Source organism: Passer montanus, unplaced genomic scaffold, assembly GCF_014805655.1.
Source record: "Passer montanus isolate IOZ18808 unplaced genomic scaffold, ASM1480565v1 scaffold55, whole genome shotgun sequence".
In the NCBI taxonomy this organism is placed as follows: Eukaryota; Metazoa; Chordata; class Aves; order Passeriformes; family Passeridae; genus Passer; species Passer montanus.
The window spans coordinates 3,203,843-3,225,709 of NW_024370485.1; the positions used below are offsets into that span (position 1 = coordinate 3,203,843).

The following is a 21,867-nucleotide window of genomic DNA, read 5'->3' on the forward strand; positions in this document are numbered from 1 at the left end:
TTTGGCTCACTCTAGTGTGAATGTGGGTGTGCTGCCTGCTCTGCTGGTCCCACGCGGCTGCAGGGCTTGAAGGCGAGAAAGGAAGAGGGAGAATCTGTGCTGTCCATGCAAAACTTTGCACAGGGACGTCGTGGAGGGCTGATCGAAAAGTTTGGGGACAAAATGAAAAAAATCAGAATTGGGGAAAAGCTGGTGTGTGCTGAACTTGCACAGTGGCCTTGAGGGTGGTGGCTGAGCCGGCTGCAGAGCTGTGACCCAGGGATAACACTTTTTTCTTCTCTGGGGACCCGCAATGGGGTTTGTGGTAAAGGAGCAGAAATGACCCCCTTGCTCCCCACTAACAGTGTGATGTGACCAGCGCTGAGCTGAGAGCTGGTGCATCCAGAGGTCTGGAGAGGTGAGTCTGACACACTTCACGGGGTCAGATTGGGTGAGGCAGCCTTGAAGCATTGGAGATGACAGCTGTGGTGAAGCCGACTCATCCCTGGTTGAGATCCAGGGCCTGCTGTGGTTGAGAGGGTCATTAGCTCTGAGGGGAGGCCAGGCAGAGCCCGGCTCAGCAATTCGGGTCACTGAGCGGCTGTGCAAAATATCTCCTCAGCCCTGGGCTTCTCAGATAGCTTTGACTTGAAAAGAGCAAATACCTGGAGTTACCACAGGGTTGAGGGAAAAACCCCATTCCCACAGGCTCGTTACATCAAATACCTCTTGCACTGTGGATTTGGTACCTGTCAGCAGCAGCAAGAGTAAGTACTGGGGCCTGTGCTGGCAAGTCACTGGCCCCCAGCGTTATCTGTGAGCTGTGGGGGACCATGAAAGGCCTCCTAACCATCAGCCAGTGTCCTCACACCAAAACTGGGCAAAAACCCCGTGTGCGGAGCTCTGGTCGTCCCCCCAAAGACCAGCATGCCGGCAGCAGCTCTAAGGCATCCCTAGCAGCAAGGAGGGTCATAAATAACCCCACAGGTGGGATGCCAGACCTCCTGATTTTCCTCTGGCTGATCCTGGAGCCTTCAAGCTCTCAAGTATGTTGCATTCCACTGAGGAATGGTGCATTCAAAACAAAGAAAATAAAACTGAAGCCAAATATTCCTCCAGGGGCTGAAGACATTTGTACCTGGCCAGAGCTGCTCAAATTGTGGGAGTGGTGACCATCAATGGCTCCCAGCAATGGCCTGGGGTGCTTAGAGCCATGACAGCACCCTGAGAGTGTCTCAGGTGGGACATCCCAGCAGCTGCACAACACCCACTGTGATTTGCTGGCCAGGTGTGATCTGGCACTGCAGGGGGAACTGGGGAGTTCTGTGCATTACAAAGGGGTCCTTTGAGAAACACCTTGGCTGAGCATCCCTCTCCCTGCTGGTGACTGATGGCACCAGGGATGTGCACTGTGTGCCCGTGGTGCAGAGCCAGGACCCACTTTGTCCCTGTGATGTAGCAGTGTCCAGCTCTACTTGGAGCTGCACAGATGCATGCTAGATTTGAACTCTGGTTTCCTTTGGAAAAATGTAAAATATTGATCATCTTGTGCCTTTTTATGACTTCCTGTCCCCCTTTTATGGCAGGGGATCCTCACAGCTAAGAGGATCTAGAGGAGCAGGAGCTTCCTTATGGGCACTGCCAAGGCTGAGATCTCAGCAATGCTGCATGTGCAGGAAGCGTGTCCTGAATAAAGCTGGGCCTGGGTACAGTACATTTCTGATGTTACCCCTGGAGATTTTGCTCACCACGTGTATCCACGTCATTCCTCCCTGCCACTGCAGCTCTATCAGTCTCCTGGGGCCACATGTTTCTAGAACAGTAACCAGCACTGAGTCTGAGCATCTGTGCCCAAAATACAATGAGAGTTGCCAGGAGCAGAGAAGAGGCAGTGGATGAATCTCGTATTTTCTGCTTTGCAAACAATCAGGTCCCAAGCTTTGAGCTCTGCTATGCTGCCCTGACTGACTGGCTTGGTGGTAGGTGGCTGCTCAGGGAGTGCTGCAGAACAGAAGTTGTCTTTTTCCAAATCCTTTGCTTCTGCCCTCTGGCAGCCAAGAAGTCCTCATGGACCAAAATCCTAACATGCTCAGAGGCATGTTTCATGCCCAGAAATGTTTCTGGCCTCAGTTTCACTCCAGGCATTGGGGAAAATACAAATGCATTTAAAAGCTGCCATCTCATCATCTAAGTCAGAGAAACCAAGAGCCATGACTGTGCCCAAAGGAATGACCCACGGGAACAACAGGGCTTGAGCACACAGGATGATGCAAGGCAGAAAAACCAGAAAGACACATTTTGAGTGGTACTTTAGTAGTCTGGTCATCTGGATAAAATTAAAAGGAGAACCAGGACCAATAAAGCCAGGTCTAGCTGGCCTCCCAGGACTCACTGCAGGACTCAGCAGGGCTATGAATACCCCGAGCTGTCTTACTCAGCAGGGCAGTCAAGGCCATGACACTTCTGAGATTCCTCTACCCAGGACAGTTATTACTCCATTTCATTTTACCGTTTATTTTTTAACACCTCTTTTCATTGACGAGTGTTTCCGCAAACAACCTGGAGAGGCTTCAGAGCCTGGGAGTTACCAGCCCTTGCCTCCCAGAGCCACGGTGAGGCGCCTGGCTCTGGGATATCCCAGGCATCTCCCGGCTCTCCATGTGCAGGAAGGCCATTTCCAGAGCCAGAGCTGTGCTGCAGTGCTGGGGGTCTGTGGCCACACCAGGGACAGGACTGGCTTCTTCTCTTTCACATTGCAGGTATCACTGACCACTGAGTGCAGCAAACCCAGAACCCAGTCTCAGACCTGGCCCGTTGGTGGTCTGATTTTACAGCTGCTTCCTGCAAAAAACCAAGCCCCTGGGTGGGAAATCTGGAGGACCAAAGGATTTTCAGCATAGTGCTAATGCTAAAAATTGGCTCAAAGGGTTGACCAGAAGGTGAAGGGACCACACAGCCTGGTAAGGGTGATGGAGTAGCCCTGGCACTGGGGCCCCTGGAGGGAACAGGAGGAAGGAGTTCTGTGACGTTTCATGCCAAACCTCAGGCACAGGATAGCAGGGATGGCTGCTTGCCTTGGTGACAGCCAAGGGGAAGAGGCTGGAGGCTGGTCTGGAAGGACTGATGAGCTGTGCTCTCTGGGCAGGGGCATCACCTCCTTCTGCCCACAAGACCACTTGGTGCCTTCTGCTCAGCCCTCAGTTTGAAGAACCAGACTAGTACCTCACGCTTGAAGTTGTCTTCATTAGTATGTGTGCACTAGGGAACAATTCTGTCAGGAGCCACATGATGTCCGTGTTTTCATTGCCATTGCTGCAGCTGCTTGTGTTTCTGATTTCAAAATATCTGGGCCTTAGACATCGGGATGACCTGGTGGAAACCCTGGCTTCCTTAGCTAATGCATCCCCCAGGATGTGGGCACAGTGTCTCAGGGATACTGTGTGAATTTCCCCCCTTTTTCCTGCCCTGAGGATTTTCCTTCTGCATCTAATCCTATAAATGCCCTGCTGCTTTCCCACATGTGAAGTGTGGGTAGTGAGGTCTCTCATACCTCTCCTCTCTAGGCTGACCCAGGTCCTGCCTGGAGCTGCATCTCCCATGTGGGGACATACCCACATCTGGTCATATCCCTCACTCCTTTAGGGACCCAGCACAGGCTCTGGCCACTCAGAGGTGATTTTTCCATTGTGTGGGTGGTGTGTGGCTCTGGAGCTCCTCTTTCCCAATTCTGCTCACCAAAGCTGGACTCAGGTCTCTGTCCACTTCTGCTGCAAGCTCAGGGCTGCTTCAGGAGCACCAGGGTTTGAGCCAAAACTTTTGGCAAAGGTTGATCTCATGCTCTGTGGGCTTGGAGCTGGAGATGCTAAGCAGGTGCAGCTCCTCCTGCATCTCTGCTCCTCAGCATGTCTGGGGTGTGACTGCCTGGATATGAGCTCCTCAGCACTTAAGGGTGAAAAGGTTATTTTTCCCACATTACCTGGCTCCCACATGTCAGCTGAATGTCACAATAATTTAGGTGTGGCAAAGGTGTCAAGAGTCACTTGGGTTCCACCCAGCATAACAAGAGCAGGAATTTCCCTTAGGTCTTCAGGAAATGCCTGTGCTGGGGTTCCAAAACTGGAGCAGCTGGATGAGCTCTTCCAGGGCAATGTTTGTGTGCTGCTTCAATGCTGTTCTCATGGGCTTAGCACAGCAGCACCCTCAGAGGTGGGTGATGCTGTTCCAGTGCCGCCAGGTTCAGCTGCCATGAAATCACCCATGGCATTTTACAGGAGACATTTGCCTGCGTGGGGATGTTTGTGCTTGGGGTCATGTCTATTTTTGCTTCTATGCCTTGTATTTTTAAATTGGGTTTGATCGGCACACAATGCCTGCAGCACAGCTCCTTGCAGATCATCTGTCATGTCAGAAAATGGCTTTGAATATCTGTCTGCTCATTTCAAGCTAGATATTTACTTTGTAATTAGCTCATTTTGTTTCAAATGCTTTTTTTTAAAAAAAAAAGTATGAATGAAAAGTCAGTATTAAGATGCCCAAGTGGGTGGGAATAAGCAGGTGGAAAGCAAAACAACTTCTGCAAAGCTGGTGTGGGTGTTTAGCCTTCACAAAATCTTTTGCTTCTCTTTTCCCTTGTGTTCATTACTGTGAAAATCTGCTCTATTGATTTCTGTGCCAGGACATGCTGGGGATATTGCAGCTGTGTGCATGGAGGTGAGGGAAAAGTCTTCAGCCCATGCTGTCCCACTGGACAGCACTACTCAGTGGTGTCCCCAGCTGGGCTCCTGTCCCTGGAGCCATCAGTGCCCTGCCCCAGGACGATGTCTGTGTCCTCCCAGCGTGGGTGCAATGCAGTTGTCGTGGTGTGGCAGCTCTGTAGGCATCTCTGACACAGCCCCTGGTCCAAGGCACACCCCATGTGTGCTGTGCAGGGATGAAAAATGATGGAGAACTGGGGCAAATGTGGTTTCATGTTTTTCTGCTGCCAGAGTAGTAAAAGCCGTGCTCTCACAGATACAGAGGGCTCATGCAGTCACGCGTGGGTGAAGGCAGAAAGGAAGGAGCAAGGTGCTTACTTCACTGGGGCACTCAAAAAGCATTTGCTGATGTAAATTTGTAAATTTATTTCCAAGGTGCTCAAACCCCTGGCTTCTGGTTCACCGGTGAGTTCAGAGGGAAGAAAAAAGAAAGAAAATATTTACGTCAACCTCACTTAGGCTGAAAATATTTCTTTTAGGTTCCCGGCAAGCCAGAAACCTTCTGACACCCTGGCATTGTGTTGCATCAGGGGTCTACATGGTTTGATTTTGCCTTCAGATGAAAACATAACATCTGCAAGCTCCACCCCCAAGGCAGATCTCCCTCCTGTCGGCAGTACACTTCTGAACCCCTGCATGAGGGTAGGGAGCAAGGCACTGGCCAGGGCCACGGCTGCCTCCTGGGGGAGCATGGGATCCTGTTCCCCTGCACCAGGGCACTCACATCAGCAGATGGAAGCTGCCTCTGGATTTCAGACTAGAAAGAAAGGTAAGAAAGGAGGATAAAGACTGAAATTTAAACCTAAAATATAACTTCAAAGGACACAACAGTTAAGCTGATGGGGGAAATGTCTGAAGTTTAAGGATTTGATTTTGTGAGTGGCTGCAAGTGCGAGCTTCCCGCTGGACCTTAATTCAGTGGCAGGGGAACTCTGCCTCAGAGCACAACCTGACTTTTAATTACTTCTAGCTAAATCTGTATGAAGTAATTGTGTACTATTAAACGATCTCACTCAACATAAGATAACTCTATTTTCATTCTTTTCATCCTGTATAAATAAGACACATATCCACTGGCTGTTGTGTAAATAACCTCACTGCCTCACCTCTGCCAAAGGGTGACCCTTCTCTTTCTGCTTTGCTTTCTCACCTCTGATGCCTTTTGGCTATATTATCTCCTATCAGCATACCTAAAGCCAAGTAAAAACATGCTGCTTGCAGTAGTCAGTTTTATTTTCTAAGCCACTGCTTACACTGCTGTCTTATTGTGTCTGCTCAGGTAGCCTTCCCCAAGCAGGGAATGCTGAACGAGATGCTCTGATCCACTGCAGGAGCTGGGATTGGGTGCTGGTTCTTCACACTGTGCATTTCTGCACACGCTGGATTGGCATAAGCTGCTCTATAAAGTTAACTGGGTACATGAGCTCATGAGCCCAGTCCTAGAGCTATAATTTGGAAGTGAGTGAATAAATTTTCTACTTACAATAAGCTGGCTTAGAATTAAGTCATGGAATGGTTTGGGTTGGAAGGGACTTAAAAGATTACTGAGGTTCCAGCTCCCTGCCATGGGCAGAGATACCTTCCACTAGACCAGGTTACTCAGAGCTTCAACCAGCCTGGCCTTGAGCACTTCCAGGGATGTGGCATCCACAACCTCTCTGGGCACTCTTCCAGTGCCTCACTCCCTCACAGTAGGGAATTTTTCCTGATATCTAATCTAAACCTACTCTTTCAGTTTGAATCTATTCCCCCATGTCACTATGAGCCCGTGCAAAAAGTTTCTCCCTATCTTACATGCAGGCTCCCTTCAGGTACTGGAAGGATGTTATTAGGTCACCCTAGACCTTCTCTGTTCCAGGCTGACCAAGCCCCATTCTCAGCCTTTCCTCATAGGAGAGGTGCTCTATCCCTTGGATCATCCTGGGGGCATCTCTCTTTCCATTTTGCATTTCATTCCTCCCTGTCAATGTGCACCATCTTGCACAGCAGTGTGGATGTCCTGCAAGGCAGATCCTGTGGGTGTGCTGATAAATCTCCTTGGCCTCCCTGCCCAGTGCCCCCAGCTGGGATATGGACCATGCTCACCACTGTGGTGAACTCCTTGGCCACTGATCAGGCTTAGGGCCTCCTGTGATATTGTGTCAATGCTGCTTTCCAGGGCAGCTTTGTGTGAATGCCTGACATGCTAATATCAGCAGGCACAACATGCTCCAGAAGAAGTGTCCATGACTTTTTTCCTCGGGCAGAAAATCCCTCTAGGCAGAGGGAACCAGTTAGCCTGCTTTGTTCTGGCAGCTGGAGGCTCATGGTGGCCAAGATGTGCCATGCTTGGGGGACTTGTCGTGATTTTGGTGATGTGGTTCATGTGGATCTTCTCTGAGGTTTCAGGTTAGGAAAAGTGCCCCAGGAATGCTATGAGCTGTGTTACAGTTCCTGCTAAATCACCAGCAAAAATCATCACAATGTTTCTGGAAAGTTTCTGAACTTGGAGCATAGGGATGCTCTTTGTGGAGCTGGTGGGATGATCCCACAAGAAAAGTCCTGCTGGTGCTCATGCTTTTCCAGCACCACGGAGCACTTCCAGCCATAGAGGCTTGCAGAGTGGCTAGTCCCACATCACCAGTGTTTTCCACTACTTCTTCACATAAAGCTTTGCCCTGCAGAAGCTCAGAGACTTCTAGGATCCTATTGCTGGTAGCAATCAACTGTTTTTGGAAAATGGATTGAAAATCCATGCCCCACTGGAGCCTGTTTTAGGCTTGGAGTGTTGAGGCTGAGCAGAGCCCGGCTGAAATGGTATCTTTCGTGTGTGCCCATGGAGGGTAGCGAGCAGGGGTGCCACCTCCGGGTGATGAGCTGGGCAAGAGGGGAGCTGCCTGTGCTGAGGCTGGTGCAGGGGTGCCCTCCCAGCACAGCACAAGGTGAGCAGGAGGAAAGGGGAGCACTGAGAGCAGAGAAATTGTCTCGGTGCCTTTCCGATGGCAGCACGTCTGGCACCCACATGGTGGGGCCTTTGGGCTTACCCCACACAAAGAAGATGAAATACCAGTCACATGGAGAAAGAAGAGGAGGGGAAATACCATGGAAAAGATAATCTCCAGGAGAGGAAAACATTTCTGCTGGGAGAAGTGGAGCAAGGGGAATGGGCTCTTAGATCAGCTGGGCTGGGAAGTGCCGTTTGCACAGAATCATGTGGAGAGTGGCACCAACTCTCCCTCTTGTGGGCATTTCCCTCTGCTTTGTGTAAAGCCCAGCAGCTGCTGGGCCTGCCAGCAGCCCTGAACTCTGCTGGCTTCATCCTAATGAGAGGGTTCACAACTCCTCTATCAAATACTCATGTGAATTAGGTCCAGAGGGTGGCCTGAGCTGCAGAGCCAGCACCTGGAGTGCCCTGGCATCGTGCTTATCACTCACCAGGTGAGAGGCACAACTCTGTCTGCAAAATGAACCACCTGAAAGCAGGACCCATGGAAAGGGAGCAGCAGATATGGAATCAGTGACTTCCCACACTCACTCCTTGCAGGTCAGACTGGCCAGGACTTCACTTCCCTGCTTTCCTCAAAACACCCGAAAGCAGGACCCATGAAAAGGGAGCAGCAGATATGGAATCAATGACTTCCCACACTCCTTGCAGGTCAGACTGGCCAGGACTTCACTTCCCTGCTTTCCTCTCACTTTGTTCAAGTCAGTCTTTTTAGTTTGTTTAAAAAACCAAACAAGCCAAAACTTACCATGTTCCCATCTGAATTTCCATCTGAACTCATCCCCTGCCCCAAAGATTCTCTCTCAGCCCAGACTGTGCTCATGGATGAGACATTTGTATTACATGTTTTTTGACACAAAAGGTCTGCCTGTTTTGTCTGGTCTATCTGCAGTCCCATTTCTTTTCCTGACTTTTTGATCTGTGGTCCCAGTGTATCCTTGTCTGTTTTTTGTTTATGATTTGGAACCTCTCTGCCCCAAGAAGTAGGTGAGGCCTGTATGTCTTTCTGTGAGGGCCAGTGTACCTCTCTCAGCTCCATGAGCTGCAGGTCTACAAGAGCAGCAGATAAATGCTGGCCTTCTCCTCAGGAGGATAATAAATCCAGTGTAATTTGGCCCTTGCTCTAAACTCATAGTCAAGTCACAAAATTAGCACTGAAACACGGAGAAGGAGCATGAATTCATTTAGAGCAGAGTGAAATTCACCACGTGGAGTGAAATCTCTGCTGCAGCTGATGGGGAAGGAAATAAAAGGACCGCAGGCTAAGATAAGCAATTTCCAGACAGATGCTGCCACAGACCAGCTGGATCCGACCAGCTGTGCCACCAACACTGGAGCACTTAGCAGGAGGAGGAAGATCAAAAAATAAAACTGTGGTGTTTGGGGAACTCACAATTAAAAAGGCATGAGAGATGGGAGCCCTGCATATGCAGAGAACTTTGAGGGTAATGGAGCTTCATTTTTATTGTTGGGGTTTTTTTTCAGATGAGCATGCCTTAAAGCTGTTTGTGAATGGTTAGAAAGTGATTATCAGATTTTTATCTTTGTGCATTGGCTGATCTTTTGCAAAGCCACCAAGTCAGCAGGTTGTTTTAAACAGTTTGACCTAGTAAGGCTGCAGCCATGTCTGAAGTATATTTTGGGGAGCATGCATAAAAGGATTAACAAAAATTATGAACTCATGAAGAATTCTGCCTCTGCCTGTTAAATGCAAGCATGCAAATATAACCTTGGGAAGCCCTTTAGCCTCAAGTTGCTGTGATGGATTTGAGCTGTTCCTGCTTCTTACACTTCGTCTGGGCACCTGCCACTAGTGTTGTTGGGGGAAGAGGGTAGATGAGATAGCTGTCCATGAATCCTGTGTATGTAAGATGGTTACAGGTGATCTTTCCAAAGGTGCTCAGCCTGGGACGTGTATATGCAACCCCAGACCCCAAAGAGCTGGAAGGGCTGGCCAGGCTGAGCATTTGGCAGGGATGCCATGTTACACCTGCACCACTACCTGAGGAACCACTGGACTGGGATTCTCAGCAGAGGTGAATCTTCCAGTATTGTAATTTTTGTGCCAGTATCTTGCAGCCAGCAGCAATTCCCACCACTGTGGTTGTCTTGCCAGCAGGACCCTGAAGTGTACAGGGCAAAAGATCTGTTTGCAAGCACAGCAAAGGAAACAACAGGGAAGAGATGCAGAGCAGAGACCCCACCCCAAGTGAGTGGTAGATGTTCTGTTCAGGAAGCCAGGCCACAGGTGCTATGCTCAGAGTGCTCACTGCTGCCCAGTGCTGGTCCGCTTGAAGAAAACTGTGATTATTTTGCCAAGTATTTTTTTTCAGTGGGATCAGTTTTCCTGCAGGAGTTCCCGGTAAGACCAGCAGAGCACTACTGGATTAGGGGCTGCTTAATCTGGTGCTGCTTCTCAGAAGAGAAGAAGTCCTGGTCATTCCTCTCCTCCCTAAGGGTGCACTCGACATTGGAACGATAATGCAAAATGAGACCTTGAACTTTGAAAAGGGCCAACTGCAGCTGGAAGCGAGAACCTGCTGGAGCTCATTAAAAGGCAAGTGTAAACATCAATAAAAATGAGGGGTAGATCTTGGTTCCCCACAGGCTCTTATCTCACAGAAGCTCCATGCTCTGTGGATGAGAGGCTGTTTTGCAGGCAAAGGGAATGAAAACATGTGTCTTTTCTCTCTCTTTTCACCCCATGAAACTCAGGCAAAGAGAAACCCTAATCTGTGTATGCTGTTCCATGAGTTAGACAGTGCTGCCTGGGGTTTTGGAGGATGGCTCCATGGGTGTTCCTTCCACAAAGGGTGCCCGCGTAAGTAGCTCTGCCTCCCCGTCCCCCCTGCCAGCATGTGTTGGTCCAGCTGTGTGACAAACCAGACCACAGAATTTATGTGGCTTCAAAATACACTCTCCAAAAGATAAACAGTTACTTCAAACTCAGACCAGTTCCTTAATCCAGTTCATTTGAAGCCCTCATAAAGAACTGCACAGGCATCGTGGGGTGGGTGGGGGAGGATCTGCTGTCATTGACTCCAAATCCAATTTAAACACGTGCACAGCCTCATATTAAGTGCTGGTAGCTTGAGGGCCATTGCCTGCCCAGTGGGCTGAGGAGGAAATTTGCAGCTGTATCACCCAATTTTACTATGTAGTGATGGGCTCTCCCACTCTTTTTTGGGGGGCTGAGAGCCCACAGCTAAGCTGTGCATTGTGTGCTGAGGTCCAGTGCCTCCTCTTCCTCGAGGAGCAGCTCAGCCAGGAGGAATTATTTCTTGTTGCTGGCTCCCTTCAGGCTCTTGGATGGCTGTTGGTGTGTCCCAAGGAAAGGAGGGCTGCACACAGGGCACTTGCTTGCACAGTGGCTCAGCTCTGTCAGTGCTGAGGCTGCTCTCTCTCTGTTCCTGCCCATGCTGCAGTGCTGCTGCCTTTGCACATGGGTGAGCACCTCTCCAGCAGCGCCCAGGAACCTCGCAAGGCACTGGGAAGAGGAGAATTAGGACATTCTCTGGCATAAGGCAGGGAGCTGCCACCCTTTCCAGCTGCCTGGATTTAGTCTAACCTATAACTAAATCCCAGCTTCAGCCACGTTGCAAATGTCTCTGTTGCAGCTTCCTGTGGGTAGCTGGGAGCTGCAGAGCTCAGGGTGGCAGGCACACACCCCATACTGAATGCAGGCTGATTGCTTGACCTTTTCTGCCCACATGTGTTTTTGTGGCCCTGCCTTTCTCAGTTGTCCTTCAGCAGGCTCTAGTTACAATATTTTATTGATGATGAGGGACGAGGGAGGAATTCCTCTCTTGCTTTAGTGTTTCAAAGGGTAGTACACAAGTTCTTGAGTGCCAGTATGGTGTTACCAAGTCTAATTCACCTGAAGAGACTGATGCATGCTACATCTCCCACTGACTCCTGGAGATCTCCAGGGTCACACTGGCATAACCCATGTCCTTACCTCTAAAAAATAATTTTCTCCTTTTTCTCCTGGGTGGGCGAGGCTTTAAAATCTGCCTGTTGTTCTCTAATCATACTCTTCCTTTTTTAAACTGAGCTCACAGTTTCCCACAGAAAATCTTCAGTCCTTTTGTGCTCTGCATTCCCAGTCCTTCAGAGTAGGTTTGCATCCCCAGAAAGAGCTGCTGCAGCCTCAGAGACAGCCTAAGTATCTGTATTATAGCCTAAATATTTTTGTCCTGGATTGCCCTTCTGCTTTCCTGAACATTCTCCCACTGAAAGCAAGAACTGGTGTGCAAGAAATGTCTTGTTTAGCCGAGATAAACGGGTGCTGTGCAGAATTAGCACACATTGTGAGATGCCTCAATAATGGCACAGGAGCTGTGGGTCATGCCTGTGTTATGTCTGACAGTCACCAAAGGCAGGATCCTGTGAGCACCGGAGTGAAGGTAAAGCTACTTCTGACTTTACAGCACAGGGCTGGATCCCAGAGAAAATCCATGCCTGAGACACTGGTAATACATAGCACAGCTCTGCAAACTCACAGCCCAAATCTTGTCCTGATGCTGAAATCTTCTGCTCCTAGTCCTTCTATTTAAGCAAGCAGGTCAGGTCACCTCTCAGCTGCTGAAATCCATCAGTGTACAGGAGCCCTGCCTGGAGGCATTGCTAAGAATAGTGTCTAAGAACAAGGGGAAGAGAAGAGTGAGCCTGGAATGGGATTTGGCCACTGCCATCATCAGTTAGACTCCATCTCATTTCCTACAAGCAGTGGAGGCTACCCAACACCCACAGTTTTGGATGGTGCTCTTACATGACAGCCTTCTGCTTCTCAGAGCACTGAAGTCAATGGCAGGCTGCCCAAAAGCCAAGGGTCTTGCCCTGCTATAGGATCCCATTAATGCATCCCTCTCCTCTCCAGCTCAAGCTGCTGTGAGTGCAGGACTCTCACCTGTCTGTCTGCACAGACTGAGCTGCAGGCTCGTGAAACAAAGCACAAATTAGTCTTAGAAGAAGCTGTATTTCAGCAAAATGCCATAGAAACCACAGCTGCGTTACAGAGGGCCTTTTCCCTGGCATTATGCAAGAGGTAATTATGTAAGTTGTTGTTATATAATATTCCTGGCTTTTTCGGAGTGCCAGCCTCCCCCTGACCACAGCAGTGTGTATTACTCACGTCACGTCATGCTTTATACAACCCAGGCTCACAGCAGAGCTGGGGCTGCTGTCATCACCGCTCCCAGCCATGGGACCCTTGGCTGCTCTCAGGGCTTTTTAAAAATTGTGTTCTGGGGAAAAAATAGCTCATTGAAAAGAAAAAAAATTATTTGATCAAAATATCTGTTTGTTCCCCTGAGACATTTTGCTGTGTAAGCACACAAGATGGTTTGGGTTGTTTCTTGAGGAAGGACTGGATTCTGGAAAATCTCTGTCTATTTCTTTCTAGAAAATTTATTTCATAAATTTACTTCAAATAAAAAAGAAATCTGTGGTTTCTGCCAGTGCCTCTCTCTTGGGTGCCCATTTCCCTACTTGCTGCAGGTCTGGCTGCAGAGGAAATAGAGCTAGAAATTTGTTTTCTTAAACACCAAGGCAGTGTGGCTGACTGCAGGGCTCCTCAACATTCACTTTCCAGCCCGGGGTTGGATTTCTCTCTTCACAACAGTGATACTCTAGGAAAAAAAAAAAAAAAAAAAAAAAACAAAAACCCAAAAAACCTGAATATGGCCAAACAAATTTGGATCTGGTCCATTCCTGTGGCTGGTGTGTGTTCCTCTGTGTTCCCCAGCTTTACCTGGGCGACTGAGCCCCACAGTAATAATCCTAAAACAGCTGGTGTTTCTGAAACCATCCCCAAGAGTCAATCCCTGCTCTTTCACTGGTGTGTCTGTGGGCTCAAGTGAGTCATAGAATTCCCTATCAAAGCGGAGGACAAGTGGCATTTCTGTCCATGGAATTGTGGCATGTTCTAAAGTAATTAATACCTGTAGAAAGGTTTGCCAGCTGTAGAGGGTGGAGCAAGGCAGAGGTGGAATTGCATCCACTGTTTTGCCAGAGACGGCTCTTCACCTGCCTGCTGAGCCTGATGGGTGGGGGGACCTTTCCTAAGCACCTTTTGGTAACATTTTGGGTAGAAACAAACCCCATGAAGTCTCTGGAACAGTATTTCTCCTCGCGGCAGTACCCTGAGTCTCATCTGTGCCCCTACCGCTGTCCCATGGGATCTTCCTCTGTCCCCATGGCACGGCTCCAGCCCTCCACAATATCAAGGCTGGGGGACAGAGGGGAAGGCACAGCATCCCAGCTGGCCAAGGAAGAAGCTTGTCTCTACACACTGCACTGAAAACGAGCCCCTCACAAAAGCTCTGCACCCAGCTGCCTGCGCCGGGGTCACCTCCCTGTGTCCGGACAGAGGCTCCTCGAGCCTGCCGGCTCCCCGAGCCCGCGGCTCGCTGTCCGTGGCCACGAGGTGGCAGCAAGCCCTGGCCCGCGGGGCCGGGCCGGGCCGGACAGCGGGCCAGGGAGCGGCCCGGCTGGGCAGGGCCCCGAGTCACGCAGGGCACCCACCCTGCTCCAGCAGCGGCTGCTCGAGCACGTCCCTGCAGGGGCTCTGCGGTGCGCTGAAAGCGGCCGCGTTGCCAAAGCCGAAAGCATGCGAGGTCCGTTTCTGCTGGTCTAGTGAGAGCGCTTCAGGTGGGGTGCAGAGACGCAGCCGCGTGTGCCCGCACGGCCCCGGTGCGGGCAGGATGCTGAAAACAGGCTATTCCGTCACCTGGTGCATTTTAAAGGAGGCAGCCCGAGAGCTGGCTCTCTGTGGTTTGTGTTTATCCACATGATTATGCAAGTGATAGATTTCGCTCCAAGGGGAAGACAAGAGGACTGTGGATACTAAAATGTTATGTCCTTTTCATGGCTGCAGGCTTGAGGGGTGGTCTGGTGCACTATAAAACTTATAGTATTTCTGTAGACTATTTATTTAAGCTCTAGGGAGGAGAGCTTATGATTTCATTTCATTACTACTTTGCTTGCAGAAAAAGCAATATGGAATCTCATACTAATTTTAAGTATTCTGACAATTTAATGTCCATACCAGGACTTTTGGCTTCACAGCCCTGGGGAAAGCTGCAGAGAGCAAAGAGTAGACCAATTTCAAATGGAGTTATTACAGCAACTGCGTAGTTCCAGCTTGGGGAATATACAGAGCTCACTGCATAAGCAGCAGCCTCTCATGTGCCAGGAGTACATTTCTGTTGTGTCTGAAAGATGTGTAAACCAGTAAGGTCAGTGTTCAGGATCCTGCCCAAGCCTGGAAGGATGCAAATGCTTCATTACTGCTGTGAGGACATGGGCAGTGAAGCTGCAGATATGTCATCTCCCCTGTCTCAGCCCTGTGCTGTGGAGAACTGCACAGGGAATGAGTTGGAGGAGTACTAACCTCTATTCCATCAGTTTAGCTTAGTTTGGTGTTTGCACAGCTAAATCAGGATGAAATCTTGAAGTGTAGGATGTAGATTTTTGGATGTGAAGCAAACTAGTGCATGAGGAAATGGAAGGGGAGGATTTCAGAGTCTCACGTTGACTTAGCTGACAAAGGCTTGCAACATGTAATGGCCAAAATGTCCTTGCCTCAAGGCTTGGATGCCAGCTGACACCCCACTGGGCTTTTGCCACCCTTCTTACCCTCAGCATTCCATTGAAACCTCTGTGTTTCTAAGGCATGTGAGGCCCTGTACCTCCATCATCCTTGCTGCCCAATTACCACTGTATGTGGGCACTTCTCTCCCCTTGCAAGGCTGGAGCAGGGAACCTGTAGGGAGTGGAAGGGTGCAGAGGCACTGATGAAGCTCAGGTCCTGCAGCACTGTGGTAGACACTGTGCAGTTGAATGCTCTTCTCCTGAATTCCAAGGCAGGTGTCTTCAGCCTCTGGTTGATATTTCTTGCCTGCTTTCTCCTTGGAAACTTCCAGAGCCAGGTGCACGGTTTGGGAGAGCAATACTGGCTGGGCTTTGTTATCAGGCTGTGCTCTGACTGCAGCCACCCCTGGAAGGGACCAGTCACCCCACTGGTGTGCCAGTCCTGGCAGAAATTCTGGGAGCCCTCCCAAAGCATATCCGCATGGTTTGTCAGCTCAGTGGCTTTTCCTTCCAACGCTGAAGTTTGTTTGGCTTGACAGAAGTAGCCAGAGAGCAGAACTGCTGATGGGGTGGGTGTTGAATGTAGCTTTGCTATGTCCTCGTGTCTCTGGTCTGCTGCAAATTAGCTTTCTGGCTCAGTTGTACATCTCTTGGCTCCAATAGCCAGACTCAGCCATCAGCTAATCCTAGGTGTTTCCCAGGAGAGCAGGCAGCAGGATCCTGGCAGGCAGATGTGGGGGAACTGGCTCCCATACAGCTTTTACCCCCTCATTCCTCCTGCAGCAGGTGGGGAAAATGACACGACTGCTTTGAATATGGTTATCTCTTAAGGGCATGTCACAAGTGGTGTGTTACCCCCGGAGAAAAGGATGGTGAGATCATTATGGGAAAGGAAAGGCCTTTGGAGTGATGGAGTCAATGCTACTGGCTGTCCTGGCCTTTTCTCCTGCCTGCCCTTGGCAGGCCAGGGGAGAGGGAGGCAGGGTGGCCTTGCAGATGACGGTGCTCTTCAGAAATCTCCTGCCATAAGGCTTGACACTGTCTCTGGGTCCTTAGGAACCTGGGACAGGCTCCTGGCACAGCATTCCGGCAGTGCCCTTTCTGTCTAGAGTGGGATATGTGCCAGTCCAATACGAGAAGCAGAAATGATGCCATCAGTGGCACCCACAATAGTACCTGACCCAAAATAGCTTCCTAGGAAAAAACAGGGAGGCTGATTAGGTTAGACAAGCCTGAAAGAGAGCAAGAAGTCCAGCTGATGATTGACAGGTGTATGTTTGTGGGCAGGGGCTATAAATCCCACGGGTGAGCTCTCCAGCTACCCTTTGGGGAAAGGCAAACGGCTGCAGGAAGTGCTCGGGACCTGTCTTTGTTGAACCATGGGGCTCAGTGACCAGGAATGGCAGCAAGTCCTGACAGTCTGGGGAAAGGTGGAGTCTGACATCGCTGGCCATGGCCATGAAATTTTAATGAGGTAGGCAAGGAGCTTCAGTTCTAAGAGTGAAGCTGAGAGCTTTTGATGAGAGACATGCTTGTCAGTGTTTATTTCAACAAGGTGTTTTCTTTCTTGTAGGATGGTGATTTTTCCATTGCTATTTTCTGGGTTAAAAGTTACTCACTGTGTAAATTGGCTGTGCTTCTGTCTCTCCATCTCTCTGTGGGCACAGGAGCAGACCAATGCTGCTTTTAACACATGGCTGTGCTTTGTCTCTCTGCCTCTGGTGGCCAAGCTCTGCTTTGGATCCTCATTTCCCAAGCACTACAGTGAGAAATGCTGGAGTGAAGTGTGTGTCATGGGGTTTCAGATGCTCTGCAGAAAGGACATGGGGAGGCAGAGAAGGAATGAAAAGAGAGGAACATTATCTCTGTGGCAATTTTCTTGGAATCTATTTCTGTAAAATTAACTGCAAAGTACCTTAGAGTTTCCCTCTCCCCACCTTAGTCCCACCTGGCAGAGCCCTGCTGATCCTGCTTTTTGTCCAGAAATCTGTGTGATAACACTTGTCCACTATCTCATGATGAATTTGAGGTCTAAGTATGAAATGAGGCCCATCCTTCCCCTTACATCCCTCCTCCATTATTCCAGTGTCAGAAGTGCTGCTGAGGTCTCCAACTGAGAGGACCCCATCCTCCATGTTGTCCTTGTGGTCCTGGCACTTGGAATGGTGAACACCCCAGATACTGCAAAATGGGAAAGAACATTAGGTGCACACTGGAGTCTAGCTTGTCCCTTAAGACCAGAGAGCATGCAGGCTTTGAGGAGATTCTCTTCAGCTCTCCTCTCAGACTATGCACACCCAAATGTGCTGGAAGGGCACAGACACCGAGGAGAGTAGTGGAGATCTGGCACCTGCTTGGGGGATTTTCTACCCTAAGCATGGCTGAGGCAAGGAGCCCACACCTCCAGGCATATCTATGCAAAGCTGTGAAAAACATTTTTCAAAGATGAGCCAAAGAAGGGGGCTGTTTTCCTTACCTGCTTTATCATGATCCAGATCAGCTGCCATTTGAAGGGAAAGGAATGGAGTGGGAATGAAGTGGGTGGAAATGTGATGGCTTTCCCCTCTTGTGGTCCAAAGGAACTCCAGTTCCTGTGTGCTGGAGGGGTAACAGGAACATGAGCCAACCTCACCCATCAGCCTCTGAGGTGGCTACTTTGGCTCTGAATTTGCCACATGCTAGTAACAGCAGTTCCCAATGGAAAAGTAGTACCATTTTTCTTACAAGTATCACAGAGTAGAGCATGACATTAAATAAACAGATGTCAGCCTGTGACTTTGTGCTCCCCTGCCAACCCAGGTCTCCTCCAAGGAGTTTCTGAGGGAAGAGAGAGGGAAGAGGGAAGGAGAGAGGGTGGGAAGAAAGGTCAAAAACCCAGTTCCTCCATGTCTGCAATCATAGGGTTTGGAGGCACAGTAAACTCTCCCATCCAGATGACATTCAAGAACACATGACCTCCAGACTGGGGGACCTGAGGGGACCTGAGGCTGGGGCTGGTTTTTTTTGTTGTTTTGTTGTTGTTGTTTGGTTGGTTGGTTTGTTGTTGTTGGTTTTTGTTTTGTTTTTTTTTTCCTATGAGAAGCTTGTAGAGCTCTCATTTCCTGACCAACAAATCATGGGCTGATAAGAGAGTTTGTGAGAGAGGCAGGGATCTATAGGTTGGCTCTCCAGCAACAGTAAATTGATGAAGACAGGTGGTTTTGTCTGCTTTTGGTTTTCCTTCACATAAATACAAGAACTCGCCTCTCAGTGTCATGACTAGCCTTGGCTCTTGTCTCTGTCTTAAAACCTGTTATGTCTCTGTTGACATAATCCAGGGGATGGGTGCCAAAGACTTATCAGAACTGTATGGAAAAAATACAGACACTTCCTCTGTTGCTCTAGTTGGGCATGCTTAGGGCAGTGCCTTGTCATGACCAGAGGGAATGGAAATAGACAGTGGTGATCATCTTAGGAAATGGGTAAGAAGATTGAGTAAAGTAGAGGGATTAAAGTAGATTGAGTACTCAAAGGGGGGTATGTCCACAGGTTCTCCTCTCCAAAGTCCCTCTGCTTTTGTCCACAGACTCTTTAAGGACCATCCTGAGACCCTTGATCGCTTTGAAAAGTTCAAAGGCCTGAAGACCCCTGATGCAATGAAGGGCTCTGAAGATCTGAAGAAACATGGAGCTACTGTTCTTACCCAACTGGGCAAAATCCTGAAGGCGAAGGGTAATCATGAGGCCGAGTTGAAGCCCCTGGCTCAGACCCATGCAACCAAGCACAAAATCCCTGTCAAATATCTGGAGGTATGGAAACGGGCAGGGAGTCTCAGTGTCTGATGTGCAGTGAATGTGTCCAAGACAGCCGTGTGAGAGTTGGGCTTTCATTTATTGATGACTAGTTGGACTTCAGTGAGCTCTCTCTCAAGTCCAGGGTCTGTGTGTACAAGCAGGAGGAGGCACAGAAAGGGCTCCTGGTATGCAAATGGTATGTGAATATCCAAGTTTAGATTTCCCATTCCAAACACCACACACAGTCTGACCAACCCTTGACAACAATAAACCAGCCCATGCAGCCTTCGCATGCCTGGGAAACTGTATTACATAAGGACTGTCAGTGACTGGACACAAGGGACATACAATTTTAGAGTAAGCCCTGGAGGATCCATTGGAGACCAAGATCCATAAAACTGTTATACAAACAGAGGGCATGGATTTGCAGTCTTAATGGATGAGGCCGACAAAAAGTGGAAAGGGCCATGATCTACTCAAGGTCATGAAGCAGATCCGCGTCAGAGCTAGGAATAGAGCCCAGTGCTTCTGCCTAGCCCAGACTCCTTGCATACTAGACCTCACTGTCTCTCCAGAGGCTGCAGGAAGGCCTACTGAATTAGCTCAGAGATATTTCCAGGCTCTGCAACCTATTTCTTAGTCTGGCTTTTCTGAAAATAAACCTTGAGTGTCCCTTCAGTTTTTCTTTCTCTCTTTCCTTCCTCACAGTTCATTTCTGAAGTCATTATCAAGGTCCTTGCCGAAAAACACGCTGCAGACTTTGGGGCTGATGCCCAGGCTGCAATGAAGAAGGCCCTGGAGCTGTTCCGGAATGATATGGCCGCCAAGTACAAGGAGTTCGGTTTCCAGGGTTAGCACATACACACAAAGGAACACCACGATGGAGGGCCTAGCCACGCATCTTTCCCCAGCGCTATTTCGGACATCTCACGATTGGCCATCTCTGGTGTGTGGGAAAGCTTTGATGAGAGGCCAAGAGTCACTCCAGGCAGCATAGAGGCACTCAGAGCGATATCCATGATAAACTGTCATTTCCTGGCTTCATGTATACAAAAGAAATATTCTGCTTTCTTAGGAAAAATAGCATTAGGGATTATCTGTGAGCTTTAGTCTATTTTATCCCCTTTCTCTCTCTCTCCCTGAAACTCAGTCTCGTCTGAGAGGCAAATGGCATGGCCAAAGATGAAGGGATATAGAGGATCAAGAGAAGTGCTGAGTGTGGTGAATGAGTGAAGGAATGACTCAAATGAGAGATGTGAGAATGGGAAGCAGGGACACAGCATCCCATTCCTCCCACAGATGAGACTGTTAGCAGATTACTATGGAGAGCTTCCAGCACAGTGTTACCTTGCTCTGTGGGGGTGAATGCAGTCAGTCAGTCTCCAGTGCCTGCCAGCTCTGGAGGGTTTAGTTGTTAAACTTGCATTAGCAAACTATAAAGAGCGGCACTCCCTGTGATCGGTAGGCTTCTAGCAGCCGCCACTATGTGTCTGAAGGTCTGTTGCCCTGGGAAGTGAAATATGTGTTTCTCAGAAAATAAAAATCCCTGTACCAGAGTTGTGTGTTTGCTCCTGGCTGTACAAACACCCCAGTGAGAACTGGGGGAGAAGGAGAAAGTGGAAAGGTGTTTTGCATACATATCTGGCTGCAGAGCAACCTGCACTGTCAGTCCATGACCTGAGCAGCATGTGGCATCTGTCTTAGCCAGGGACTCCGGGCACTCAGATGTCACCATGGGGACGTGACCTGATTACCGGACCTCAGAGCACAAGACAGCAGCCTCAGCTCAGTGCTGTAGTGCTGAGAGAAGTTCTCCCTGACTAAAGGCCGTGGCCACTGCTGTGCTGGGGGAATGTGGTGAATCTGGTTATTCATTTATGGGGAGGTGGCATGTGCAAGTGCATTGCTCTCTCCAGACACTGGAAAGGAGGGATGATCAGCTCAGGTGGAAGGCTGCAATGGCAGCATATGCTCTGAAGACCCAAACTCTGGTCTTTGCAGCCTTTTGACTTTTTGCTGAGGTGCCTCTGCAGTGCATGCTGCACTGTGTTTACAGACATGCACCCACATCCTGTGAGGGACCTTACGGGACAGACATAATGGCAAGCCTCCTTCTGCATGTTGCCTTCTCCCCATCCCAGCACCAGAGGGTTGTGGCTAGGGGAAATGCATGCAAGTGCCACAGCTGCTCTTTTTGGTGTGGAGAAAGTAATGCACCTTATCTGACAGAGACAGTCTGACAGCAAGCACAAGGAAGAAAAATGAGGTGCTCAGTAACAGGAGCTACTAGCAGGACCTAGTTCAAGGTACTCCCTGCTACACTGTGTGCAGTGGAGACAGTGAAGGAGCCACCAGCTCCTTTAAAAATCAGTCCTGAACCAACATGATCTGCTGTGTCTTTGGTCAGGGCAAAGGCCAAAAGAATTCAGTCTCTGAAAGGAGAAGGAACAATAAATTCCTTTGCAGAACCGTGCATATCTGATTTCTTCCTGTTTACAAATCCTCACTTTACCTCTGGGAGCTTGCTTGGTGTTTCAACCTTTCAGAGGGGGTCACAAAGACATATGCTGTCACCTAGATGAAGTTACAGCCAGGTGGTCCCTGGCTTGAGCAGTGTGCTTAGTCTGACTCCAGTCTAGTCTGTCTGGTTTTGTGGGGAGGGCAGTATAAGTAATTAAGGTCTAGGATTGCTCGTCCAACACAATAAGATTTCCTGCCAGTGACAACAGACTCTGCTTTAGGATTAAAAGCTCTGCTATAGCAGCTGCCTCTGTCAGTCTGAGTG

General features: G+C 49.3%; 1 protein-coding gene across 1 annotated transcript; it reads left to right on the plus strand.

Moving 5' to 3' along the window:
• The first annotated feature begins 16,622 nt into the window (after positions 1–16,622).
• MB (myoglobin) lies at positions 16,623–20,638 on the plus strand. Its single transcript, XM_039725443.1, has 3 exons — positions 16,623–16,783; positions 18,875–19,097; positions 19,791–20,638. The coding sequence occupies exons 1-3, from the start codon at positions 16,689–16,691 to the stop codon at positions 19,935–19,937; spliced, it is 465 nt and encodes a 154-aa protein (XP_039581377.1). The 5' UTR covers positions 16,623–16,688; the 3' UTR covers positions 19,938–20,638.
• Positions 20,639–21,867: the final 1,229 nt, after the last annotated feature.